Genomic DNA, 21,462 nt, shown 5'->3' with positions numbered 1-21,462 from the left:
TGAACAGGATTGGGGGGGGGGGGGATTTGACTTAAACTAGAAAGTGTATTTTCCAGAAGGTCTATTGGCTGACCGGCTCCATGCAGAATGCAGTTAGCCTCTGCAGCTTGATGCAGTGCCTGTAAACTAGAACTGGACTAAAGGCTGCACACTTTGCCTGAGTTTACTTTATTACATTACACTACTACACCTGAAGACAACCAGAAGTGTTGCTGAATATATGTAAGTTGCTAGGTAAACAATATTTTGCCGTAGTCCTTTTAATGCAGCAATATTTGCATTCAACAGGTTATGGGGACATGAATAACCTTGGTTTAAGAATTATTACAGAAATTATTGTATACATTGTTTTTTTTAATTAAATGTAGCAAAGATCAATACTGGGAAGTGCCCTCACAGATAAAGACAAATGTAATCTTTATTTTTAAATGAGCTGAAGTAACCACAATAAAGCTCAACATTAAACCGCATAATGAAAGAACAATACATCTGACATAACCAGAGTTGCTTCCTGGATTTAGCAGTGGTGCCTGTCTGATGTGCTGTGATGGTCCAGGAGCACTAGTGATGCCTAACTTGCTATGTCACATGTGACAAAAAATACTGTTTAAGTGATGCTTTTTGTGGGCGGGTGGAGTGTCAATTTTACTTTTGTTCTCTTACCTTTTATAGGATAACAGTGCTTGACGATATCTGATCATCCCATAAGAAAAGGAAGCCTCTCTTATGTTGGCCATGATTTTTATGAATCTACAATAAATTATATATTTTTATACACAGACTTGTTATGTTGCTTATTTACATTGAGGATATTTTGGTTGCGTGTCTCCCCTAGTGCTACCTGTCATGGAGTCAAAATAAGGGTTTTGAATTGGTCACACTGATTGGACAGATAAGGTTTGCAGAAATGAGGCCAAAGCTCTAAAGTTATGGATATCATGTTTAACTCAACCAGGTTCGTGTAAATCTTATCTGAGTGCCTTTTCAGGTCTTTGGAGACGTCTTTTTTTGATGTAGGTATAAGCAACTTTGCTGGCCTGTGGTAGTGCAAAGTTGCAAAGGGAACCCAAGGATTTGTAAACTGTACATTTTGTGATGGGTGTCACCTATGTATAGATCCATTTTACAGGAGCCCTGTAGAGTTTATATTCATTGGTAGTCACCAAGAAGCATTGTGTGTATCCTGGAGGTCCAACACGTGTTTAAGTGCATTTCCAAGCTGATATTTTAGTATTTAAAATCCTGCATTGTTCACTGGTTCACTTGTAGGTCAGTAGCAAAGTGTAAAATCATTAGCAGGAGTGGGTATCATATGCTTGTGCAAAAGACAAAACTGGGACACATCAAAAAAAAGTTATGCTCCATGGCCTGCTAGATGTCTGAAACTCTCTTTTAACATTGTAGAATCTGAGTTGGGAGTCAAACACATCAAAGATAAGTAGCAGAGTGTGATGCTAGTGCTACATTTAAAACAAATAACCAAAAAAACATGATCTGGTTTAAAAGTCGGATGTCTTCCCAAAACCGACGCTGCAGCTTTCCTGGTGACAAATCTAGTTAATCTGCAGAAAACTGGATATAACCGCTAGTACTGGCTCAAAACGGGGGCATGTTGCAACATGCATTAATGTGTTGTGGATTTTTTTGAAGTATGTTGGAGAAGCACATTGAATAGTCTTTTTTCCAGTAGCTCTTTGGGGAAAGGGGCTGAGAGAAGATTTAATTACTGTGAAAAGACTGACTTAAACCAATCACAGCTCTTTGAGGCAAAAATAACATAAGAGGGTCAGCACTATTTATCGTTTGATATGTTGACTTAGTTTGTTGGTGCTTCCTTTTCATATTTTTTGCAGTTGGATCAAGACCAGTATGACCAGTTCTCCCTGTCTAAAATAAAAAAGGAAGAGGATGTAACGTTATTGAAGCACTTAACATTTTATCTGTCCTGGAAGAGGGACCCCTGCCTCTTCCTGAGGTTTCCTCCTAGGGGAATTTTGATTTATCTTAATCAATCTGATGTTAATGGACCGAGGATGTTGTATACTGTACAAATTGTAAAGCCCCCTTGAAGGAAATTTGTAATATATTAAATCAGAATGACTTATCAAAGCTATCTCAGAGCTAATTTAACTGCAGTTTAAACTGTATTTCAAAACTTAAAAGCACACATCTGAGATGTTATGCACTGGTCATTCAACTCACAATTAAGAACTTATTAAGAATTTATTTGAAAAATGTTCACAGCCACAGAGTAACATGTTAGACATATACAGTTGTATACAGTAAATCATCCTTTATATTTTGTTAAAAGAACAAAAATCACCAAAGTGGGTTGACACTGTTCTTTAAAGAAACCAAAACAGTCTGCATAAGTTGTTGTTGGGTCAGTGTTTGTTCTTCCTTGTATATTTTTGCTATGGTTCAAGACCAGTGTGCCTACTTGTCACTCTAGTCAACCAATGTCTCTGTCTTGAAGCAATAAATATCCATTATGTGAGTTAGATTATGCCATTTTCTAGGGAACACACCAGATCATATATATTGGAAAATGTGCATTCCCTTTTTTATATTAAATAGTAACAGTTAATATATAATGCCTACTTTCAATTCTAAAATTATTTTCATTTTCATGTAGTAAAATCACTGCATAAAAACACTTTTCTAAGAGCATCGAGGCTATATTAACCACGGTGAAAGTGATGGCTGTTATATTTAAGTAAGCATCATATGCTGTATTCGGTGGTTATGCAGTACCAATTATATAAGAATAGGTTCTTAAATCGGGACATGGCTTTATTAATGTGATTTGTATTGTACTAAAACAAAACGAACGACCACAAAATGTTGAAATCCAAACTTGCCTTACTCCTCAGCAATTTAATCTAAGATTCCCGACAGCACTCGAAGGCAGCAACAACGTGAAACGCTTGTGAGCCAATGAGACTGGTGATTTTTTCAAGGTGACCAATCAGCGACGGTAACGTTTTACGATGTCAAGTGAGCCAAACGGCCCGCCCTAACGTTGCTCATTGAAGAAGACGAAGAGGGACGGTTTCTCCTTACCATCCTCAGACGAAATTTAATCATGGCCACCAAACTGTGCAAGCTTTTTGTAGGAGGCCTCAACGTGGAGACCACAGAAGATGGCGTCCGCAAGTATTTTGAGCAGTTTGGCTCGCTTAACGACTGCGTTGTGGTCATGAACCAGCAGCTCGGCCGGTCCCGCTGTTTCGGCTTTATCACCTACTCGACGCCGGAGGAGGCCGACGCTGCAATGGCGGCTAAGCCACATGTCGTCGAAGGCCACGATGTGGAATTGAAAAGGGCCATAGCACGAGAGGATGCTAATAACCCTGACATCCTCGCCAACGTTAAGAAAATTTTTGTCGGCGGTGTGAAAGACCACATCGAGGCGGACAACCTGACCGAGTACTTCTCCCAGTTCGGCGTGGTGGAGAAGGCCGAGATCATCTCTGACAAACAGACCGGCAGGAAGAGGGGCTTCGGCTTTGTCTTCTTCGAGGACACCGACTCCGCCACTAAAGCGGTGCTGACAAAGTACCACGTTATCAATGGGAACAAGGTGGAGGTGAAGAAAGCTCTGACCAAGCAGGAGATGTCCACCGGTGGCCGCGGAAGAGGTCGAGGAAGGGGTATGCAAAGCTATGGCGGCGGAAGAGGAGGTGGTGGCGGCTACGGAGGCGGCTACGGCAGCAGTTACGGAGACGGCTACGGCTATGGCGGGGGTTACAACGGTGGTGGTGGTGGAGGATACGGGGGATATGGGGGATACGACGAGGGAGGATATGACAACCAGATGGGGGGTGGTTACAGCAATGGTGACTTTGGGGATGGCTACGGACAGCAGCACTCTAGTTATGGTGCAGTGAAGGGCACCTATAACGCTCACAGGAGCGCGCCTCCTTACAACAGAGGCGGCGGTGGCTACGGCCGGGGCGGTGGTGGATTCAGTGGTGGGTATTAGGGGCTCCCTCAAGTTTTGTGATGTCCATGGGGGAAATTCTGATTACAGCGAACTTGAATTTACACACACCCGCACACACATGAGGGGGTCTTTGTTGAGTTCAGATAAAGGAGCAGTGCCCATCACCCACACGGAATGAATGAGACTGTCCTTTGGACCCTGGCTCCCCCATCCTGTCCCCATCTGTCCTCTTATTCCACACATTATGGACTTTACTACTAAGAATTGTGAATTATTGAATTGTACTTTTGTTATGTTGGGAAAAGACTTGCTTTGAACCATTTGTAAAGCCGTAACATTAATCAGTCGCTGCTTCCCAACTCCGCATTGAGTTTGTTTGTCTTGCAAACTAGCCAGATGTGTTGTTTTTGCATCATGAACTCAGGGTTTTAGGGAATGTTGGTGGCAGTGTCGGGCAGCATGGGACTCGATTGCTTGAGTTTCTTGATCTAAAACACTTTCGTGACAAAGTATTTTTTTGGAGAAATGTCACGGACTGTTTAATCTGTAAATTATTTTTTCCACCCGTCCCATTACAGGTTTTTGTTTAGATTAAAACTGTTTTCAAATCCATGTGTTCAGTTCACCCCAGTTTGATTCTGCTTTTATTAAAGTTTTTAATGTTTTGAAAATCTATCTAATCTCGCAGTCTTAATTCAAATCGTGTGGGTTGCATTTTAGCAGATAATGCATTCAAATCTTTCTGGTAATTGGAGTATGGTGCGTTTTTTCACCAATACGTGGATAATCTACCTTTTGTAACCTAATGAATTGACTTTTACAAAGCTACCACCAGGAGGGAGTGTTCCTGCATGTGTTTTCAGTTCATCGGCCATTTTATTTACTTGGTAGGAGAATCTGCATTTAGCTGACTTGCTCCTCTGATAGTCTCTGGAGAGTAATTTAAATGCAACCTTCAATACAATGAGCGAATGAGCCAATCCACATGGATGCAGTCTAATTTGTACATTTTTTTTTTTTTTTTTAAAGCTTATTGCCCAGTTGCGTTTTGTAAACTGGTTTCAGTGAAGGTGAGAAAAACATTTTTAATTTTTTTTCAGTTTCACCTAAGGACTGTTGTTTCTGAAATGGTTCAGTTTACATTTTGTAAACACACATGCATGCAATCAGTAATACAGTTTTAGAAAATTTCACTTTATTCATAAACTAAATGTTATTTCCCAATTTCACTTCAAATTTTGTTATATACAGCGGCTAGAGTAAGTTTACACATCCATGCTAAAGTTGATTAAAAAGAGGAATAAAAAAACATCTTTTGCAAATTGATCTTAATGCCTTCATTCAAATTTTAAATTTTCTTATGTGAATGAATAATGTATTGTAAATGTTTTTCCTTAAAATACAGAGGGCATGAGTATACACACCCCTATGTTAAATTCCCATAGAGGCAGGAGCATTTTTATTTTTAAAGGCCAGTTATTTCATGGATCCAGGATACAATGCATTCTGATAAAGTTCCCTTGGCCTTTGGAATTAAAATCACCCCACATCTTCACATACACTTCACCATACATAAAGATTGGTATTGTTTCATTTGCGTTAGTTTAATGGCTGGTTTGATTTGCATTGAGAGATGATCTTATGAAAAGTTTCCCATGCCTATCTCTATGTATGTGATGATGTGTAGTGACGTTAATTCCAAAGGCCAAGGGAACTTTATTCGGATGCATAGTATCCTGGATCCATGAAATAACTGGCTTTTAAAAACAAAATGTGCCTGCCTGTCTGAATTTAACAAAGGGGTGTGTATACGTATGCCCCCTGTATTTTAAGAAAGAACATTTATTTACTTTAAAGAAAATTGATGCCCTAAAATGTTGGATTTCCCTAACTTTTTTTAATTAAGGCATTAAGATCAATTTCCAAAAGATGGTTTTCTATTCCTCTATTTAATCAACTTTAGCATGGGTGTGTAAACTTATTCAAACCACTATATACATGTGCTTTCAAGACAGAAGGTGCACTGGCAGCAGAAAAAAGTGAGCTTTCACTTTGGCTTTGTTTCTCAATGCAGAAAAAAGGCTTGACTCCTCTTTAGAGCAAGTCTTTCTGTTAAAGAGAAACTTAAGTATATATTAATACAAAGGCTCATAAATTATGAATGTTATGGCTACAGCATGGCACCTTACTATAGTTACTTTTCATTGCAGCATCAAACCCTGTTGATGTAACTGAGACCAGAGTATAGTTGCTGCTCCAGGGTCTTGTGAAAATTTGCCATTGGGCATTTATTCACTTATGTTTTTGACTAATCAATTAATCTGAAAAACAATTAGCAAATGCTTTGATAGTTAAAATAATCATTAGTTTCAGCCCTTTTTAATTTGAAACAAGAAAAAAATAAATGGTGGACCCTGAGTAAATATCCCATCTTCCCATGGTCATAGGATAAACGAAATTGATTTAAACTGTCCCTTATTTGCAGGAATTTAAGATCTTATGAATGTGCTGTATTAACACAATATTTATGTGTATGAGTAATTTTTTGGTTTTTACATTGCAATTCCAGATAAATAGATAGATTATTATTTTTATCCCTGTAGGGAAATTCAAAAACACAAACAAAGAATAGTAAAAGAACATAAAAAACACATACACGTACAAGTACTAATATAACATAAGTACAAAATGTAAACAAAAAGTGCCTTTTAAACGTGCATACAGTGGGCAGATTGGATGTGCATTGGGTGCGCAAAAGGGAAGTTATTATAAATGATATGTACAAAAAATATGTATTGCACTTTGCCAAAGTTAAAGAGATTGTAAAGAATGAAAATGTGAGTCCAGTCACAGTAAGTGAGTGAGTTCAGGGACCTCAGCAGCCTCCCCGTCCACGGATGTCCATCCTGCAACAGAGTGGGGATGAATTCAAAGGTCAGACGCCGTGGCCTTCTGGGCCTCTCGGTGGAACATCTTGGCTGAAGGTGCTCCCCTTTCTCAACCAGCATGTCGTGGTCGTAGAGGGGGTGGAAGACGTTCAGGATGCTTATACCATCTATTTGGACAGCATCCTCTCGCTCACCACCTCCAGTGTTGTTGTAGCCTGTATAACTTTGAACATCCACTAAAGATAATTATAAAAAATTAAAAATCTAAAAGAACTTCTTTCTTTTTGCACATAATCTGTCATACCTCCTGTCACCCATTTCTGCGATGAGATGTGATGAGATGTGATGAAAAAAAGATTGTAAATCAATTAGAAACTTAAAGTCTCCTAAAAGAATGAGCTATAGTATCTCTACATAACTGAAAACATAGGCAACTAAGTGTTATTTGGGGCCACTATGTAGGGAGTGATTCATCTCGGTAATACACGATCTTTGCGCAGCTGCACAGCGCTGCCTGCTGCTGTGTCTGACTCCGTGAGGATGGACGGTGTGTCGTTAGGGTGAGTTGGCTCAGCGATAGGGATTATTCTGTAAAGCTGTAATTCACGCTGCTTCTACATCTGTCGGATAACATTTCACCCCACATGATCCAGCGGCCATAAACCCAACGCAGATAGTTCAAGCGCTCTCTCCTAGCACACGAACTCAACCTAGCCTTGTTGACTAGTTAGCTTCGGTAAGTTAGCTGGTATCATTGGCTAACGTTACACAGCTGATGCTGTTAAGTTGCTAACCAAACAAGTGTATCTTATAGACCGTGAACTGAATGTGTACTGGCTTGAATTCAGTTGAGCTTTATGTCAGTTAAGAGAAGCTATCATGAGCTTATGTTAGCAATGAAGTTAAATGACTAGCAATGCTAAGAGCTAGCACGCCTGCCAACCTGACGCTCAACAAACTCCAAACTAACATCTTTTTCTTTTTTCTTTAAAAAAAAAAATATTTGGACGAAAGGAGACAAGCTTTCTGTTAACCATCAGAGTCATGATTGCACACTGATTAGTTTAGCTACGGGTTGTTGTGAATTAACATAATAATCGTGTGGCTTTGTATTGCTGCATCATAATATCTTCACACTGTTATTGAGTTGTGGTGTCTGGACAAAAGACGGATAGTTGAGAGAGTCAAGATAACAAAAAGTACTGTACATACTTCAATACATCAAGTTTCTCACTAACAATGTGAAACATCAAACAAGCAAATGTCCCTTTAGATTAGTTCGGTGGGATGTCACTCTTTTTTGTTTTCTTCCTGCAGATGCAAGTGCAGGTCACCGTTTGGTTTAAAGTTGAATCAAAAACTTAGTTTAGATGTTGTCCAAGGGTTTCTCTGGGGTTAGGATTGCACATGGCTTGCTAAAACAGCAGATTCTCTTCTGCTTTATGAAACATTGCGTAACCGGATAGTTTAGATTTTTCCTTGTTTTTATGTACCTGTCTGAGGAGGGCTAAAGGCTGGGAATATTCTCAATTTTTATTATTGTCAACAAATCTGATGAAAAGACTAAAATCAACAATAGATGTATCCTAGTCATTAACATTTTGACATGTACATCACAGTTGTCCAGCAACACATCAGCGTAACAACATAGTTGGACAGGGTGACTTGGCTTGTGTCTTTTCATGGAGTTTAGGTCCCCTTGACTTAAGAATATGATTGTGTCAAGGCATAGTGTCATACAATTAACCTACCTTGAATACAACAAAAAAATATGTATAAAATTCTGACTGTGGACTCACTGTTGTGCAACTGCATCTGGGTGCAATGACAACCAAAGCAGATAACCATGGATTATTAAAGGATGGGTCTGTGGCATCATACAAGCGTTTGCCAGACAGTGAGTAATACTAAAAGACTCCCATATCATTCAACTGGAGAATAACCGAGGCAAAGACACATTGCACATTCACTAAACAGCTTTTGCCTCTGTGGTGTAGCACAATATTGACAACACTGGCAAAAGAAGTATGTTTAAAGAACTCAATTTGATTAATTTTACCACTTTGGTCCAGTATCATGTCCCTGTCCCATTGTCTACTTATAACCTTAGATGAACATGAAAGTAGCCCGTCTAACTGTTGGGTTGGCTTCTATCTCTACTGATCCAGACACTGCCTCTCATGTCTTACCAGTCTGGTGGCCACACCAGCCTCGCCACGTCCAAACTACAACACAGATTCAGAGGAGGACATGGTGAATGGAGGCATGCACACCTTCAACCAGACGCACATGAGGAAGGCTTTCCAGCTGATGAACGACCTGAGGAGGTGTGTTGCTGACAGTGCTGTTGGTCCCTACGGAAAGAATGTAGCCAGTGTGGCCATTTTACTGCTGCAGGCATTTTTCAAATTAAGCTTATTCTAGCGTTTCATCCTTGCTGTTTTAAAGCAATTGCTACAGTCATTGTTTTCACTTACAAGATTGAAAAACAACACATGCAATGAACTGAAGCTCATAGATAGATAGATAGATAGATAGATAGATAGATAGATAGATAGATAGATAGATAGATAGATAGATAGATAGATAGATAGATAGATAGATAGATTGATTGATTGATTTCACAATAAAATAGGGAAATACAAGACTGCAACCACCCAGTCCTACATACAATAACGAGGATAAAAGCACAAGAAAGCTTAAAACTCTTTTCATTTGTGGTCAGGCAAGACAGTTTACAATTTGTGCTATCCAGTCTTGCCTTGCATAGCAGTGCTGCTGTCCATACTGAGCTTTAAAGATGCTTTATTTTCCTAGTTCCCGTATGCATATTTTCAGCAGTTTTCACAAAAAGATTTTCTCTCTCTCTCTGTTTCCTATATGCACTTCAGTAAAAAGATGCTGTGTGACATCCAGCTGGTGGCGGGGAGCATTGAAGTGCCAGCTCACAGGGTGGTCCTGGCGTCCTGTAGCCCCTATTTCTGTGCCATGTTCACAGGTACACACACACACACTGTTGCTTGCTTGGCATCTTATCTGATGTGTTTGTACTGGCATGTGCTTAAGTGTGTGTATTTTGTAGGTGATATGAGTGAGAGCAAGGCCCATCAGGTGGAGATCAGAGAGGTGGATGGACACACCCTGAGAAAGCTGGTCGACTACATCTACACAGCTGAGATAGAGGTCACAGAAGAGAACGTCCAGGTGAGATAGTGTTTTACAGTGTTTATGAAGAGCAGTGAAAACAGCATTTCCTGTTTTTTTTGTTTTTCTTCAGTTATGGTGGCTTTTAACTTGTTTCCAACTCTGGTTTTACTTTAAAATGTAAAAAAAAGAGGAAACAAGAAAGAACCAGGAAGTTGGTTGGAGTTGTTAAAAGTTAAAGTAATCACAGTTTTTGCTTATCATAAGATACATTGTTACACTAATGCCTCATTGCTTTAAATGTTTTGGTTTTTCCGTTAAAATTTCAGACTGGCCAACCTGCCTGTGGGGGAAGGTGTTTATTACTAGAGATGTAAGAGCTGGTAATGGTTGTAAACTGTGCTTTGCTGTGACAGTGCTGGATTAAGGCCTTGTTTGTCGGAGTGGCGTTCACTCTTGATAGCTGCATGGCTTTGGGACTGGGTTGAATAAATGTAGCAGGATCAAGCTGCAGGCGGGAAACTTCCTCTGATTATTAGCACAGGAAGTATGCATGGAGAGAGGCAGGAAATCCTCCCACTGTTAGCAGCGTGACTGCCTGGTTGACTCACTCTTGAATGTGCGTGCATGCGCACATGTGCTAGGCTGTGACAGATGCTGTAAGAAGAGTTTCAGTTGTCCTGATGCTCCCTTTTAGAAGACATAAGGCTACAGGGCAGCTGTGCACAGACAACAGAGGAGACAGTAACGCTACACGCTCAGCGGATGAATGAGTGCAGCAGACAGAGAGGTGTAGAGGCAGACAAACTTGGGATGTAGCAAAGTGTTGTCTGGTAGCATCATGCTTTTACCAGCACACTGCCTGCCTGTCTTGTTAACTGACAGTATATCAGACTTCTAGGTTGCGTTCTGACATTATCTGGTGAGGTGCAGCATTAGCCTATTAATACATTGGCATGCCTTGCACCCATTCCTGTTGTTATTTTATAACAAGCGCTGTACTGTGTTTCTGTTGTTTATCTCACAAATCACAGCAACAAAAGCTGAATTTATATACTTATAAAATCCTGTCTGGGAGTGAGTATTATAATCTGCTGTCTAGTGTTTTCGTGGCTGATAGGCTTCTAAACTCATTGATCTGTTACTTGAACTGGCCTCCCTTTATAGTATTTCATTGTCTCGCCTTCATCAACACAGCCGCCTTGCATTGTTTTATGGCTGAGCATATCTCACACAATATTTTTTTTTTGCCTCACCTTTTTTTCTTTGCTGGCAAATGAAATTGAATTTTTAGTGGGCTGTACTGTAGCAAACACATATCCGTGTCTTCATTGTGACTCTAACCCTTCATTACACTGTTGACCAGTTGCAGATGATGGTGTTTTTAGGTCTTAGAAATGAACAAAGCTGCTTGAAAAGTGGTTGTTCAGCCAATACACGTTGCAGAGATTAAAGCCAAATCTATGGCTTTGTTTTAGTTGCAAACTCATTTCTTCCCTTGCACAGACCATCCATAATTTCTTTAATAAAAAAAAAAAAAGCACTTGCAAAAGACAAATCACCAAAGCGTACAGAGGTACAGAGGTTAACGGCCAGCTTGCTGGAATGACTGGTATCTGCTTGGCAGGTTGGTTTAGTAGCTGATCAATTAATGAATAAACCAACTGACTGACCAGCATCATTGTTGAAGTAACATGTTGTTTGCACTAAGAATATATATCCATTACCTAACGGACTTACAGCTACCAAATGTTCCTGAATGTTGGCTGTAGGCTGTGGATGGTAAATCTTTTGGGCTCTTCCATGTTACTTAAAACACATTTATTGGCATACTTAAATCCGTAAGATGATCCAGAATGTGGAAGCCCAAGTCAGTGCCTTCCAGTAAAGTTATTCCACAAATTAAAACCAGTTTTAAATAGACTTTCTATTGTGTATCCTCATTGCAGGTCCTGCTGCCAGCAGCCAGCCTCCTCCAGCTGATGGATGTTCGTCAGGTTTGTTGTGAGTTCCTGCAGTCTCAGCTTCACCCCACTAACTGTTTGGGTATCAGAGCCTTTGCTGACCTGCACACATGCACACAGCTTCTCGACCAGTCCCACGCATACGCTGGTAAGCTTCTCTGTGTTAACACCACACATCTTTGCCACTGTGTTAGGTGGTGTTACTTTTATGTAACAGTTTCACCAGACTTTGGAAAGATGCTACATGTAAAATTTGTGCTTTGACCAATATTTCATTTTGTGTGTGTGTTTATGTGTGTGTGTGTCTGTCTGTCTGTCTCTCCGTGTGTCTGTGTGTCCCTGCATGTTTGTGTCTCTCAGAGCAGCATTTCACTGAGGTGGTGCAGGGAGAGGAGTTCCTGGGCCTTTCTCTGCAGCAGATGTGCAGCCTCATTTCCAGCGACAAACTCACTGTTTCCACAGAGGAAAAGGTCAGACGGCACTTTTAATAAAAACAATTTGTCCCTTTTCCTTGTGGGTGAAAAGATATGTGAGAATTACATTTATAATGAAAGCAAAATAACGTCCACCAGAAAAGGGACAAGTTAGAGAAATTCTGGGTATAGTGGGAGCTGAGAAAGACTTAGCATTCTCCTCCCGTTACGCTATCTTCAGTGCAAGGGCACTGTGGCTGCATCTGAGCTTAGCACTCACGATTGTGATTGGTTTAAAAAAAATACAAATTAACTCGTTCTTTTCCTTCCCTATCCCAGAATGAGAAGTGGTGTAGCCAGACCATACTCCAGCACTGACACAACGCAGTGGAGATACTGTAGGTCTGGGCAAGACTAAAGTGAAAGAGGGAGCCACACTGTTATACTGTTCAGTGTTTCACTGGCTTTCACAATCAGTTACAATTTACTACAACTGTCTTCACAGCATCAAAATGTGATACTTGGAAAACTTCCAACTTTGGGAGCACACATTATTCAAATATAGTTACCCTCACTCCTAATGTTGTAGTAACCCAGATGAATTAACAATTAACACCACATTTTTAATTCATTGCATACATGTGGTGGTTCTACACACAAAAAAACAGTGTATAGCTTTGAGGCCTGTTTAAAATAAATAAATAAATAAAAGCATAGTTTATGCTGTATGATGGTACCGTGAGTTTAGAAGTCAGCTAGTTTGAACCATGAAGGAGAAGAAAGTGTAGGGAGTAGTCAAGTAACGGGCCTTTTTTCCCTCAACTACCATCGTTGTTGTCCCTTTGTGCATTCATTCCCTCGTTTCCCTTTAGTGGAGCTGCTCCACAGGCCGACAGGAGACGATCAAGTGTGAATGTGTGTGTAAATCAGTGAATTTTAAGCAGTAGATTTTTGATAGAAAAACATGAGGATCAAAGGTCTGCCACCTCTGTTATGCTGACATCCTGCTGGGAGCAAGTGCAAGCAATCGACAATGGTAATTCACTATGAAAGAACTTGTTATCTACAGCCATAATGCCATTCGCAAAATTGGTTAAACCGTCAAAATTGTCGGGCGTGGGAGATCATTGAACAGTGTCTGAAAACCCTCTCTCTCCAGACCTTTCCAATGCAGAAACCAGTTTTGGCCTTGCATCCCCAATTTTTTTAAATACACTGACAGAGAACTGACCTTGAAAAGTCATGGTATGTTAAATCAGAATCTGGTTTATTTCGATATTGCCATTGCTTTGCTTGTTGGTGCTTATCAATAAACTAATGCTACCACACTGCACATAGCTGTACATACTGTACATATCTGTCTATATGGTTTATTAAGTATATCCATATTTATTTGGTTTTTATATTATATATTCTGTTAATACTACATACAAGTACAAGAAATCTTAATCAGTTTTAACAATTTCCTCCCTGTCTGCATTTCTGTCTCTCTATTGCTGCTTTATCCTGTCATGTTCTGTCCCTCCCTGCTGTCTGACTCTGCTCTCCATCTCTCTCGTAGGTATTTGAGGCGATGATATCTTGGATCAAGCACGATAAGCCAGCTCGTCTGGAGTACATGCCCAAACTAATGGAGCATGTCAGGCTTCCACTACTGTCCAGGGATTACCTGGTACAGGTAAAATAAATTCTCTGCTCTTCCTCTACATTCTTCCCCATTTTTCTTTCCTGCCCTTTGCTGCCCTCTGCCATAATGCATGTCATGCATACATTAAAATTTTTACTAGTCGTAGAAAAAGGTTGGCCCCTAAATGTTGTGAAGGAAATTTGCCTGAAATGTGGTCCCTGTTTCAGATTGTCGAGGAAGAGGCTTTGATAAAGAACAACAACACCTGTAAAGATTTTCTCATAGAAGCAATGAAGTATCACCTACTGCCAGCTGACCAGCGGCACCTCATCAAGACAGACAGGACCCGACCACGAACTCCTATCAGCATCCCAAAGGTACATAAACAGTCACATGGCACTCAACAAGACAGAATCCCTAATACAAGATACATGTGTATCTACCTTGTAGAAAGCGGCTGCATCAGATGTATGTTTTCTTTTATAAAGACTTATTTGAAGTCAAATGGCTGACAATGACTGTGTGCTTGTGGTAGGTGATGATTGTGGTGGGCGGTCAGGCTCCTAAGGCGATCCGCAGTGTGGAGTGTTACGACTTCCAGGAAGATCGATGGTACCAAGTAGCTGACCTGCCGTCACGACGCTGCCGGGCAGGTCAGTGTGGGTTTTGATGGACTGTATGTGACTCTGTAGTTTAGTCTGACAATTGTACTATTTTTTTTTTCACCTGTCCTGGTTGACATTCTAAATGTGTCACCAGTTCCTCAGACACAGGCAATCCCTGTGGGTTTTTTTTATATGTAGTTGGGTACAGGGGGTGGACACAATAACAGGAACACTTTACAGTAAAATACAATAAAAGCAAAATACAACTTCAAACATTTTTGATTAATAGTCAGCGGACAAAGTCTCTCTAAAAACTGGACCTTAGATCGAGTTTCACAAAGGTACTATTTATTATCACATAATCAATAAAAAATATAAGGTGTAAAATGTCTTAAAAGGGTAGTTCAGATTTTTTTAAGTAGGGTTGTGAATCTGAACTGACCATTTAAAACCCCAAAGTCACACAATAACTCAAACCAACCAACCGATTGAGGCAGCAGACCAGCAACTCCATGTCCTGCTAGGTAGAATTACTTTTTTTGCCAAAGAAGTCTGGTGGTTTTGAAAAGAGCCTATAAAACAGCTTCAGCTCCCAGGAGAAAAGGGTAGTCTGACTGCAAGGTAAATATTCTTGGAAAAAAATATTGATGCCTGATTGTCCTTGAATGCATCAGCAATGACAGTGTATGAAACACTTCCTCCTTGTGCCTGCTTTCCAAACAACAGTAACACAACTTTGATGTAAAAGAAGATGATATTTGATGGTTTAACTGTGTCACACAAGATTCAAGTCTCTGCAAGTTGATTCTTATACTGAAATAAGTTGAAACTGTTGATAGTCTGAAAAATAGATAACAATTTAGTACGGTCAGTATCTTCAGTAAAAAAAATAATTACATCCATAACCAAGTTGATGCAGTTCAAATTTTCACCTTATAACATTTTTGCTATTTCATTGGGTCTGTGTCCAGGTGTGGTTTCTATGGCAGGCCGTGTGTATGCAGTTGGGGGGTTCAACAGTTCACTGCGGGAGCGAACGGTGGACGTGTACGACGGAGTGAGAGACCAGTGGAGTGCTGTGGCGAGCATGCAGGAGCGACGCAGTACACTGGGAGCTGCTGTGCTGGGCGACTTACTGTACGCAGTTGGAGGCTTTAATGGCAGTATAGGTACAGGCACTCAATCAATCAATTAATAGTACATAGAGACCCCCAATTAAATTTCACTTTCATTTTTCACTCCCCGCATTACAATTATAAATGATTGATTATGAAGTCCTCTAACACACACCCCAGTCCTCACACAGTGTCAAACACGATGGGGAAAATATTGTTAAGTTTATGAGATTGTATGGTGGGGTCTAATTGCAGAAGGAACGTTGAATGAAAATATACAAATTCAGTTAAGTAATGTCTGGAAAAAAATAATTGGTGAGGTTGGAACAGGTGAAGATTAAAATATAAGACTTGCTTGTCTGAGGGTAAAGTGCTGATTTAGTTATCCTGTCCAGTTTTTTTTTTTCTAACTCATTTTGCCATCTGACTTAGCATCGTTACCTGGTTGAGCAGATCATAATTGCTTGCAGTAGCACAACTGCCTCATAAAGTGTTAACAGTAAACATGAGCAACATGGCAGCTATTTTCTTTCCTTCTCTTAACACGTCTACTAGCTGGATGAAAAATGTTTACACCTACAGACTGATCAACACCCACACAGTCTTATTCTGACCTGTTAATGTCATTTCCTCATCTATTTGCTTTTTTGTTGTTTTCTCTCCTTTTAGGTTTGTCAACAGTTGAAGCTTACAATTATAAAACCAACGAGTGGATGTATGTTGCCTCTATGAACACCAGACGCAGCAGTGTGGGTGTAGGGGTGGTTGATGGTAAGGTGTGTGTGTGTGTGTGGGTGGGGGTGTGTGGGTGTGTTTGTCCTGGGTTACATCATACGTAATTAATTTCAAAGAAAAGCTAAAATTCAGATTGTGTGTCTCTGCGTCTGCAGGTAAGTTGTATGCAGTAGGAGGTTATGATGGAGCATCGCGTCAGTGTCTCAGTACAGTGGAAGAATACGACCCTGTTGCTGATCAGTGGTGCTACCTAGCTGACATGAGCACACGGCGCAGTGGAGCAGGTACTCACTCATACACTATATTCTGCTCTTTATACAGAATCCACACAGGGAGCAGCAAAACAATACAGCTTTGCCCCTAGATTATGTTTATTAATATTGTAGATTTTATGTTAATACAATTATTGTTGCATTTATTTATTATTTCACAATTGTTATTTGTGGTCATCTTTACCAGGCACACCGTATGTCCTTTGTAGCAACAGCACCACCACCCAGTGGTCTGTAATTGTACAAGTAATAATCCTAAAAAGAACACAACTATTACAAATCATTACACTGTGCTCACCTTAAAAACATGAAGAAAAGTTCCACTTTCTTGGTTGTAAAAAATAATTATTAAAAAAATCTAAATTCTGCCATTGTTTCTTTATTTTTTTGTCCAGGGGTAGGTGTGTTGAAAGGTCAGCTGTACGCAGCAGGAGGACATGACGGCCCTCTGGTGAGAAAAAGCGTTGAGGTGTACAACCCACAGACCAACACCTGGAGACTGGTCTGTGACATGAACATGTGCCGACGAAACGCAGGTCAGATAACGACCACAGACGGACAGTTTTTGCACATAGGTAGTTACTGTCAGAGCTAGAAATTGCAAGTCGGTTTGAATAAAAGCGTAAGCTAAATGACATAATGTAATGTAATGCAAACAAGCAGGATCGTTTTTCTTTTTTTTCTGTGGTTTCACGACCTTTCCAGCACTTAACACTATTGGTCAAAAGTTTGGGGTCACTTAGAAATTTCCATTGCACACAGTTTTCAGATGACTTTATGTGCTTATGTAATTGCAAAATAGTTCTCCAATGTTTTCTTAGTTAGCTTTTATAAATTACACGTAATGAGCCTTTGGAACATTGGATGAATGGTTGCTGATAATGGGCAATGTAGATATTGCATTAAAGATCAGCCCCCCACTCAGATCAGCTGGTGTTCTGTCTGTAATGGAGTGGAATGGAAATTTGTAAGTGACCCCAAACTTTTGACCGGTAGTGTATTTGATCCCCTTTAAATATCTAGTCCACCGCCGTCCTCTAGTTCCCTAAGCTTACGTTTATAGTACAAGTGTGGCGTCTCAGAACAAAACCCATCAAACCCTGATCAAAATCATGAAGCTCCTGTTGATTTTGTACATAAAAACCTTCAGCTGAATAATGTGTAAAAATCTCAACTTGGTTCCAGGAACCAAGGGCAACCTCACTTTACTTCATTGGCCTGTGCAATCAAAACAACCTAAAACATGTGCAGCACCTATGGGATTTTTACAGAATGGTGGCTGAACCATTCTGAAAAACGTTAGCCTGCTTAACGTGGGCTTGATTTACTGTACAAAAACCTCTATACTGAATTCTAAATATCACGAGAGCCATAAACCTTATGAGTCAAAATAGATGAAATGTTAAACGGGATTTGTAAAAAAGTTGTTCAACTCTGTCCTCAAGGTATTTGTGCCATTAACGGGCTGCTGTACGTGATCGGAGGAGACGACGGCTCCTGTAACCTGTCCTCTGTAGAGTTTTACAACCCTGCCACAGACAAGTGGAGCCTTATTCCCACTAACATGAGCAATGGACGCAGCTATGCAGGTAAGTCTGATCCTGCAAAACACAGGAAACAAATATGACAGTCTTCACAGTTTACCTGTTTCTGTAGTAGTTTCTCTCACTCACTCTTTTCCTTTTCTTCCTCCTCTAGGAGTTGCAGTGATTGACAAGCCATTATGACCAGAGGCCTCCCGCAGCATCAGCTCTGCATCGGCAGCCAGTTTCACAGAGACTCGCACGGACGTCTTAAGCTCAACAGGCAGCCGGAGCAGCAACTCCTGAGATAAACACTGTTCGAATGGATAGGATGACCTCAATTCTCAGCTGACTTTATCAACCATCCATCTTAAGGAGTTATTTTTTTGGCGCTAAACCACAACCTGATTTTAATGCTATGTCCATTTCTATAAGTCAGATCCTGTTAGGGCACTGGATAAGAAACAATATCCACAGGTTAGTGGGATTGTAAGAACTTTGTCTTGGTGAGTTTTCAATTGCCAAGCCCATAAAACAAGTGGCTGTGTCAGCTGACATGAGACACTGATATGCAAATCACTTTGATGGGCCAAACGGAGTGAAGTGCTTTAGATCCTCAGTGGTGTCATGGGGGCATTCATGTGATGGACGGTGAAACTGAAATCCGCTGTTTGCAAGCAGACTGACCACCTACAGCGTTGACAATATTACTGCAATAATCAGGACATGGCAACACTGACCTGTGAGTAGCTGTTGCAGGGGCATTTTTCAACATCCTGAAAACCTGGGCTGCCATTTAAGACTTTTTTTAATTATGAGACTCGCCACAATTCCTAGAATATAAATCAATCTAAATTATTGGCGACTTGATTTTGAAAAAATAAATTATTGGATTCCCGCACCGACCATCAGCAGGTCCAGCTGTTGTGTGGTCAGCAAAAGGCCACAACTGCCAGAGTGTATTTGTTCTCAACCTGGAGGCCTGGACCTAGAGAGCTACAAGATCAAGAATGTAGAAAACATCTTATATGCAAATCAGTTATTGTATTTAATATTTTGCAATTGTTTTTAAAAAGAGGTCAAAAACCACTTGCTGTGGCTTTAGACCCGGGCCAGTTGATCTGATTTGACACAGTAGGACTTGAGTCTGTTGTCAACACACTACTGATGCGCTGATTGCTTGCACTGACTAACACAGACCTGCAGGCTGGCCGTCTGACTCACCGATCGGCCTGACGGACATCTGCTCGACTTTCTGACTGACCTGCTGTCAGACAGACGGCTGCTTAGCTGTCTGTCTCCATTACTGAGCGTAGTCATGGAAGCATTTAAATTCACAACTTTGAGGCCAATAATTGTATCAGAAATTGTATAAAAAAAAAAAAAAAAAGTGCCAGTAATGCTGATCAGAAAATGCTGGAGTCACATAATGTTTTTATCGCTAAGTAACAAACTAAAATGATGAATTGTTATTGTTTGTTGTCTAATGGAGAGTGTCAATATGCACTGTAAAAATTCTAATGTAAAAGATAAGGGTGTAAGATTGTCTATTTATTGTTTTGGGACATTCGAGTGCATAGCATTTATTCAAATCAAAGTGAGGATCTCATTTAATTTTCCCAGCCACGTGTTACACTTGTTCTCTCACATTCATTCACATTGACGGGTGTATTTTAAATTGTTATTTAGCTGACTGACTGGTGCCATAGCTTTTGAAGAAAAGAGATTTATTGAAGCTGCTTTTGTGAATGGAGTTCTCACCAGAACCTTTTACTTCTGCCTGTAATCTTCTAGTAATTACTAACATAATTGACATTATTGATATATATTATTGTCATTTCAAAACCTTCTGACAAAAAAGTGTATAAAATACTAAAGACCATACTGTTGTTTTTGGATGTTTAGTCAATTTACTAGACGTGTACTACATTAGTCCCACCTCATACATTTCAAATGATGAATGTGTTTCCAGAAGGTTAGTTAAGTATAAAATGACTCCCTCAAGATATATTATACAATTATGCAATTATTTACAGTTATACAATTATTTTAGGGAATCTCCATGCATAGACTTGGAGCTCACAGTTAAGTGCAACAGCAACATTTTGAAGTGCGTCATGATGAAGACCAGTTTATGGCAAAACATTAGCTACTAAAAGGTTCTTAACTGTGTTCTCCAAATTACCAGAGCACCAATCCTAATGTTTGAGATTAATCACTTTGCAGTAATGCAGGGGAACGCCGTGGATTGTTTTGTGCGTTCCTACATTAGATCCACTCAATCATTACTCTAGTTACTAATAATACATTGAGTTTTCTGACATTCCATTCAACAACAATTATTGATGATGATATGTTGTATCAAATGTGAAAAAATGTTTTTATAATACAATGAACAATACTTTTTTTTTGTTTCATTGTGGGAATTTTTGATACTTAAACAAAATGATGGAAGGTAAATAAATGCCTTATATGTGATTTCAAGCACAGTTTGGGATGTTGAAGCCTCTAATCAGTCTGAACCCACCAGAAGGAAAATGTTTTTCTGAGCAATATACGCTTTGTTCACATTACTGCTAATAAAAACTATTCGTAGCTTTTAAGGTGCTAAAATGGACTGTAGGAAAAATGCATTTTTTTCTTTTTTTTTTAGATCGTAAACGATAATGTTTGCCGTCATTAGCAGATTGAGTTTGCTGAATTACCACAGAGCTGCTAATGTTTAAACTTTCCAAAATGCAGGCACCTTTTAGGGCTTCTCATTCATGTTGACTTGAAAAAATGTTTGTCTAAATTGGTGAGGACTCTATTGAAAGATCCAGAGCAGCAACTAAATTGGCCTTGAAGTGAGATTTTTGTCTTTTGATGTACTGTATCTTATGGAGGCTTTTTGAGATGAATAATGTTCTTACTAAGCACAGATGATATATTTTTATTATAAACTGGGGATGTTGTGAACTAAACCATTGATATGTTGAGTTATTTTCTGTGTGTTTGGGAGATTGTGTGATTTGTGACTGATAAACATTCATACATTCATAGTTGGAGCTTATGTAGGTGATTTGTAAACGTTCGAACTTGAAATAATTTGAATTAACAAATACTAAGCAGGCTTACTTTGCAAAAAAAAAAAGATCTAAACTGACTTCTTTGCTTTTGTCTGAAATTTTAAGTATGCATTTAGCACTTTTGGACATTTTCGTTTACACAAGGCTGCTATCTGAAAAGAG

The 21,462-nt window shown here is 39.7% G+C and overlaps 2 protein-coding genes and 1 long non-coding RNA gene across 5 annotated transcripts; all 3 read left to right on the top strand.

Moving 5' to 3' along the window:
* Positions 1 to 2,901: 2,901 nt before the first annotated feature.
* On the top strand, positions 2,902 to 4,621 carry LOC116696908 (heterogeneous nuclear ribonucleoprotein A0). Its single transcript, XM_032528163.1, has one exon. It carries the CDS (start codon positions 3,086 to 3,088, stop codon positions 3,983 to 3,985), a length of 900 nt encoding a protein of 299 aa, XP_032384054.1. The 5' UTR covers positions 2,902 to 3,085; the 3' UTR covers positions 3,986 to 4,621.
* A 1,163-nt stretch (positions 4,622 to 5,784) lies between these two features.
* LOC116696910 (uncharacterized) lies at positions 5,785 to 7,084 on the top strand. The gene is made up of 2 exons (XR_004333859.1): positions 5,785 to 6,212; positions 6,649 to 7,084. It is a non-coding gene; the product is annotated as an uncharacterized LOC116696910 (long non-coding RNA).
* Positions 7,085 to 7,298: 214 nt separating this feature from the next.
* On the top strand, positions 7,299 to 20,114 carry klhl3 (kelch-like family member 3). 3 transcript variants are annotated; one of them, XM_032528154.1, is made up of 15 exons: positions 7,299 to 7,394; positions 9,027 to 9,161; positions 9,726 to 9,832; positions 9,917 to 10,038; positions 11,928 to 12,090; positions 12,303 to 12,412; positions 13,917 to 14,033; positions 14,210 to 14,359; positions 14,518 to 14,635; positions 15,559 to 15,756; positions 16,372 to 16,473; positions 16,593 to 16,721; positions 17,105 to 17,245; positions 18,155 to 18,298; positions 18,408 to 20,114. In XM_032528154.1, exons 1-15 carry the CDS (start codon positions 7,375 to 7,377, stop codon positions 18,434 to 18,436), a joined length of 1,785 nt encoding a protein of 594 aa, XP_032384045.1. In that variant the 5' UTR covers positions 7,299 to 7,374; the 3' UTR covers positions 18,437 to 20,114. The 3 variants fall into 3 exon arrangements, with proteins under 3 accessions (XP_032384045.1, XP_032384044.1, XP_032384046.1); XM_032528153.1 differs by having other exon boundaries at positions 9,003 to 9,161; XM_032528155.1 differs by lacking the exons at positions 7,299 to 7,394; positions 9,027 to 9,161 and having other exon boundaries at positions 9,901 to 10,038.
* Positions 20,115 to 21,462: the final 1,348 nt, after the last annotated feature.

This window comes from Etheostoma spectabile, chromosome 10, assembly GCF_008692095.1.
Source record: "Etheostoma spectabile isolate EspeVRDwgs_2016 chromosome 10, UIUC_Espe_1.0, whole genome shotgun sequence".
Taxonomy (NCBI): domain Eukaryota; kingdom Metazoa; phylum Chordata; class Actinopteri; order Perciformes; family Percidae; genus Etheostoma; species Etheostoma spectabile.
The sequence above is the reverse complement of the archived record's forward strand: the minus strand, read 5'-3'. Positions and strand labels throughout refer to the sequence as shown.

Coding starts and splice junctions, on each gene's coding strand:
- klhl3 (XM_032528153.1), top strand. CDS start 7,375: ATGGACGGTGTGTCGTTAGG. Junction 10,039..11,927: donor TCACAGAAGAGAACGTCCAG/GTGAGATAGTGT, acceptor TCCTCATTGCAG/GTCCTGCTGCCAGCAGCCAG. Junction 18,299..18,407: donor CAATGGACGCAGCTATGCAG/GTAAGTCTGATC, acceptor TTCCTCCTCTAG/GAGTTGCAGTGATTGACAAG.
- LOC116696908 (XM_032528163.1), top strand. CDS start 3,086: ATGGCCACCAAACTGTGCAAGCTTTTTGTAGGAGGCCTCAACGTGGAG.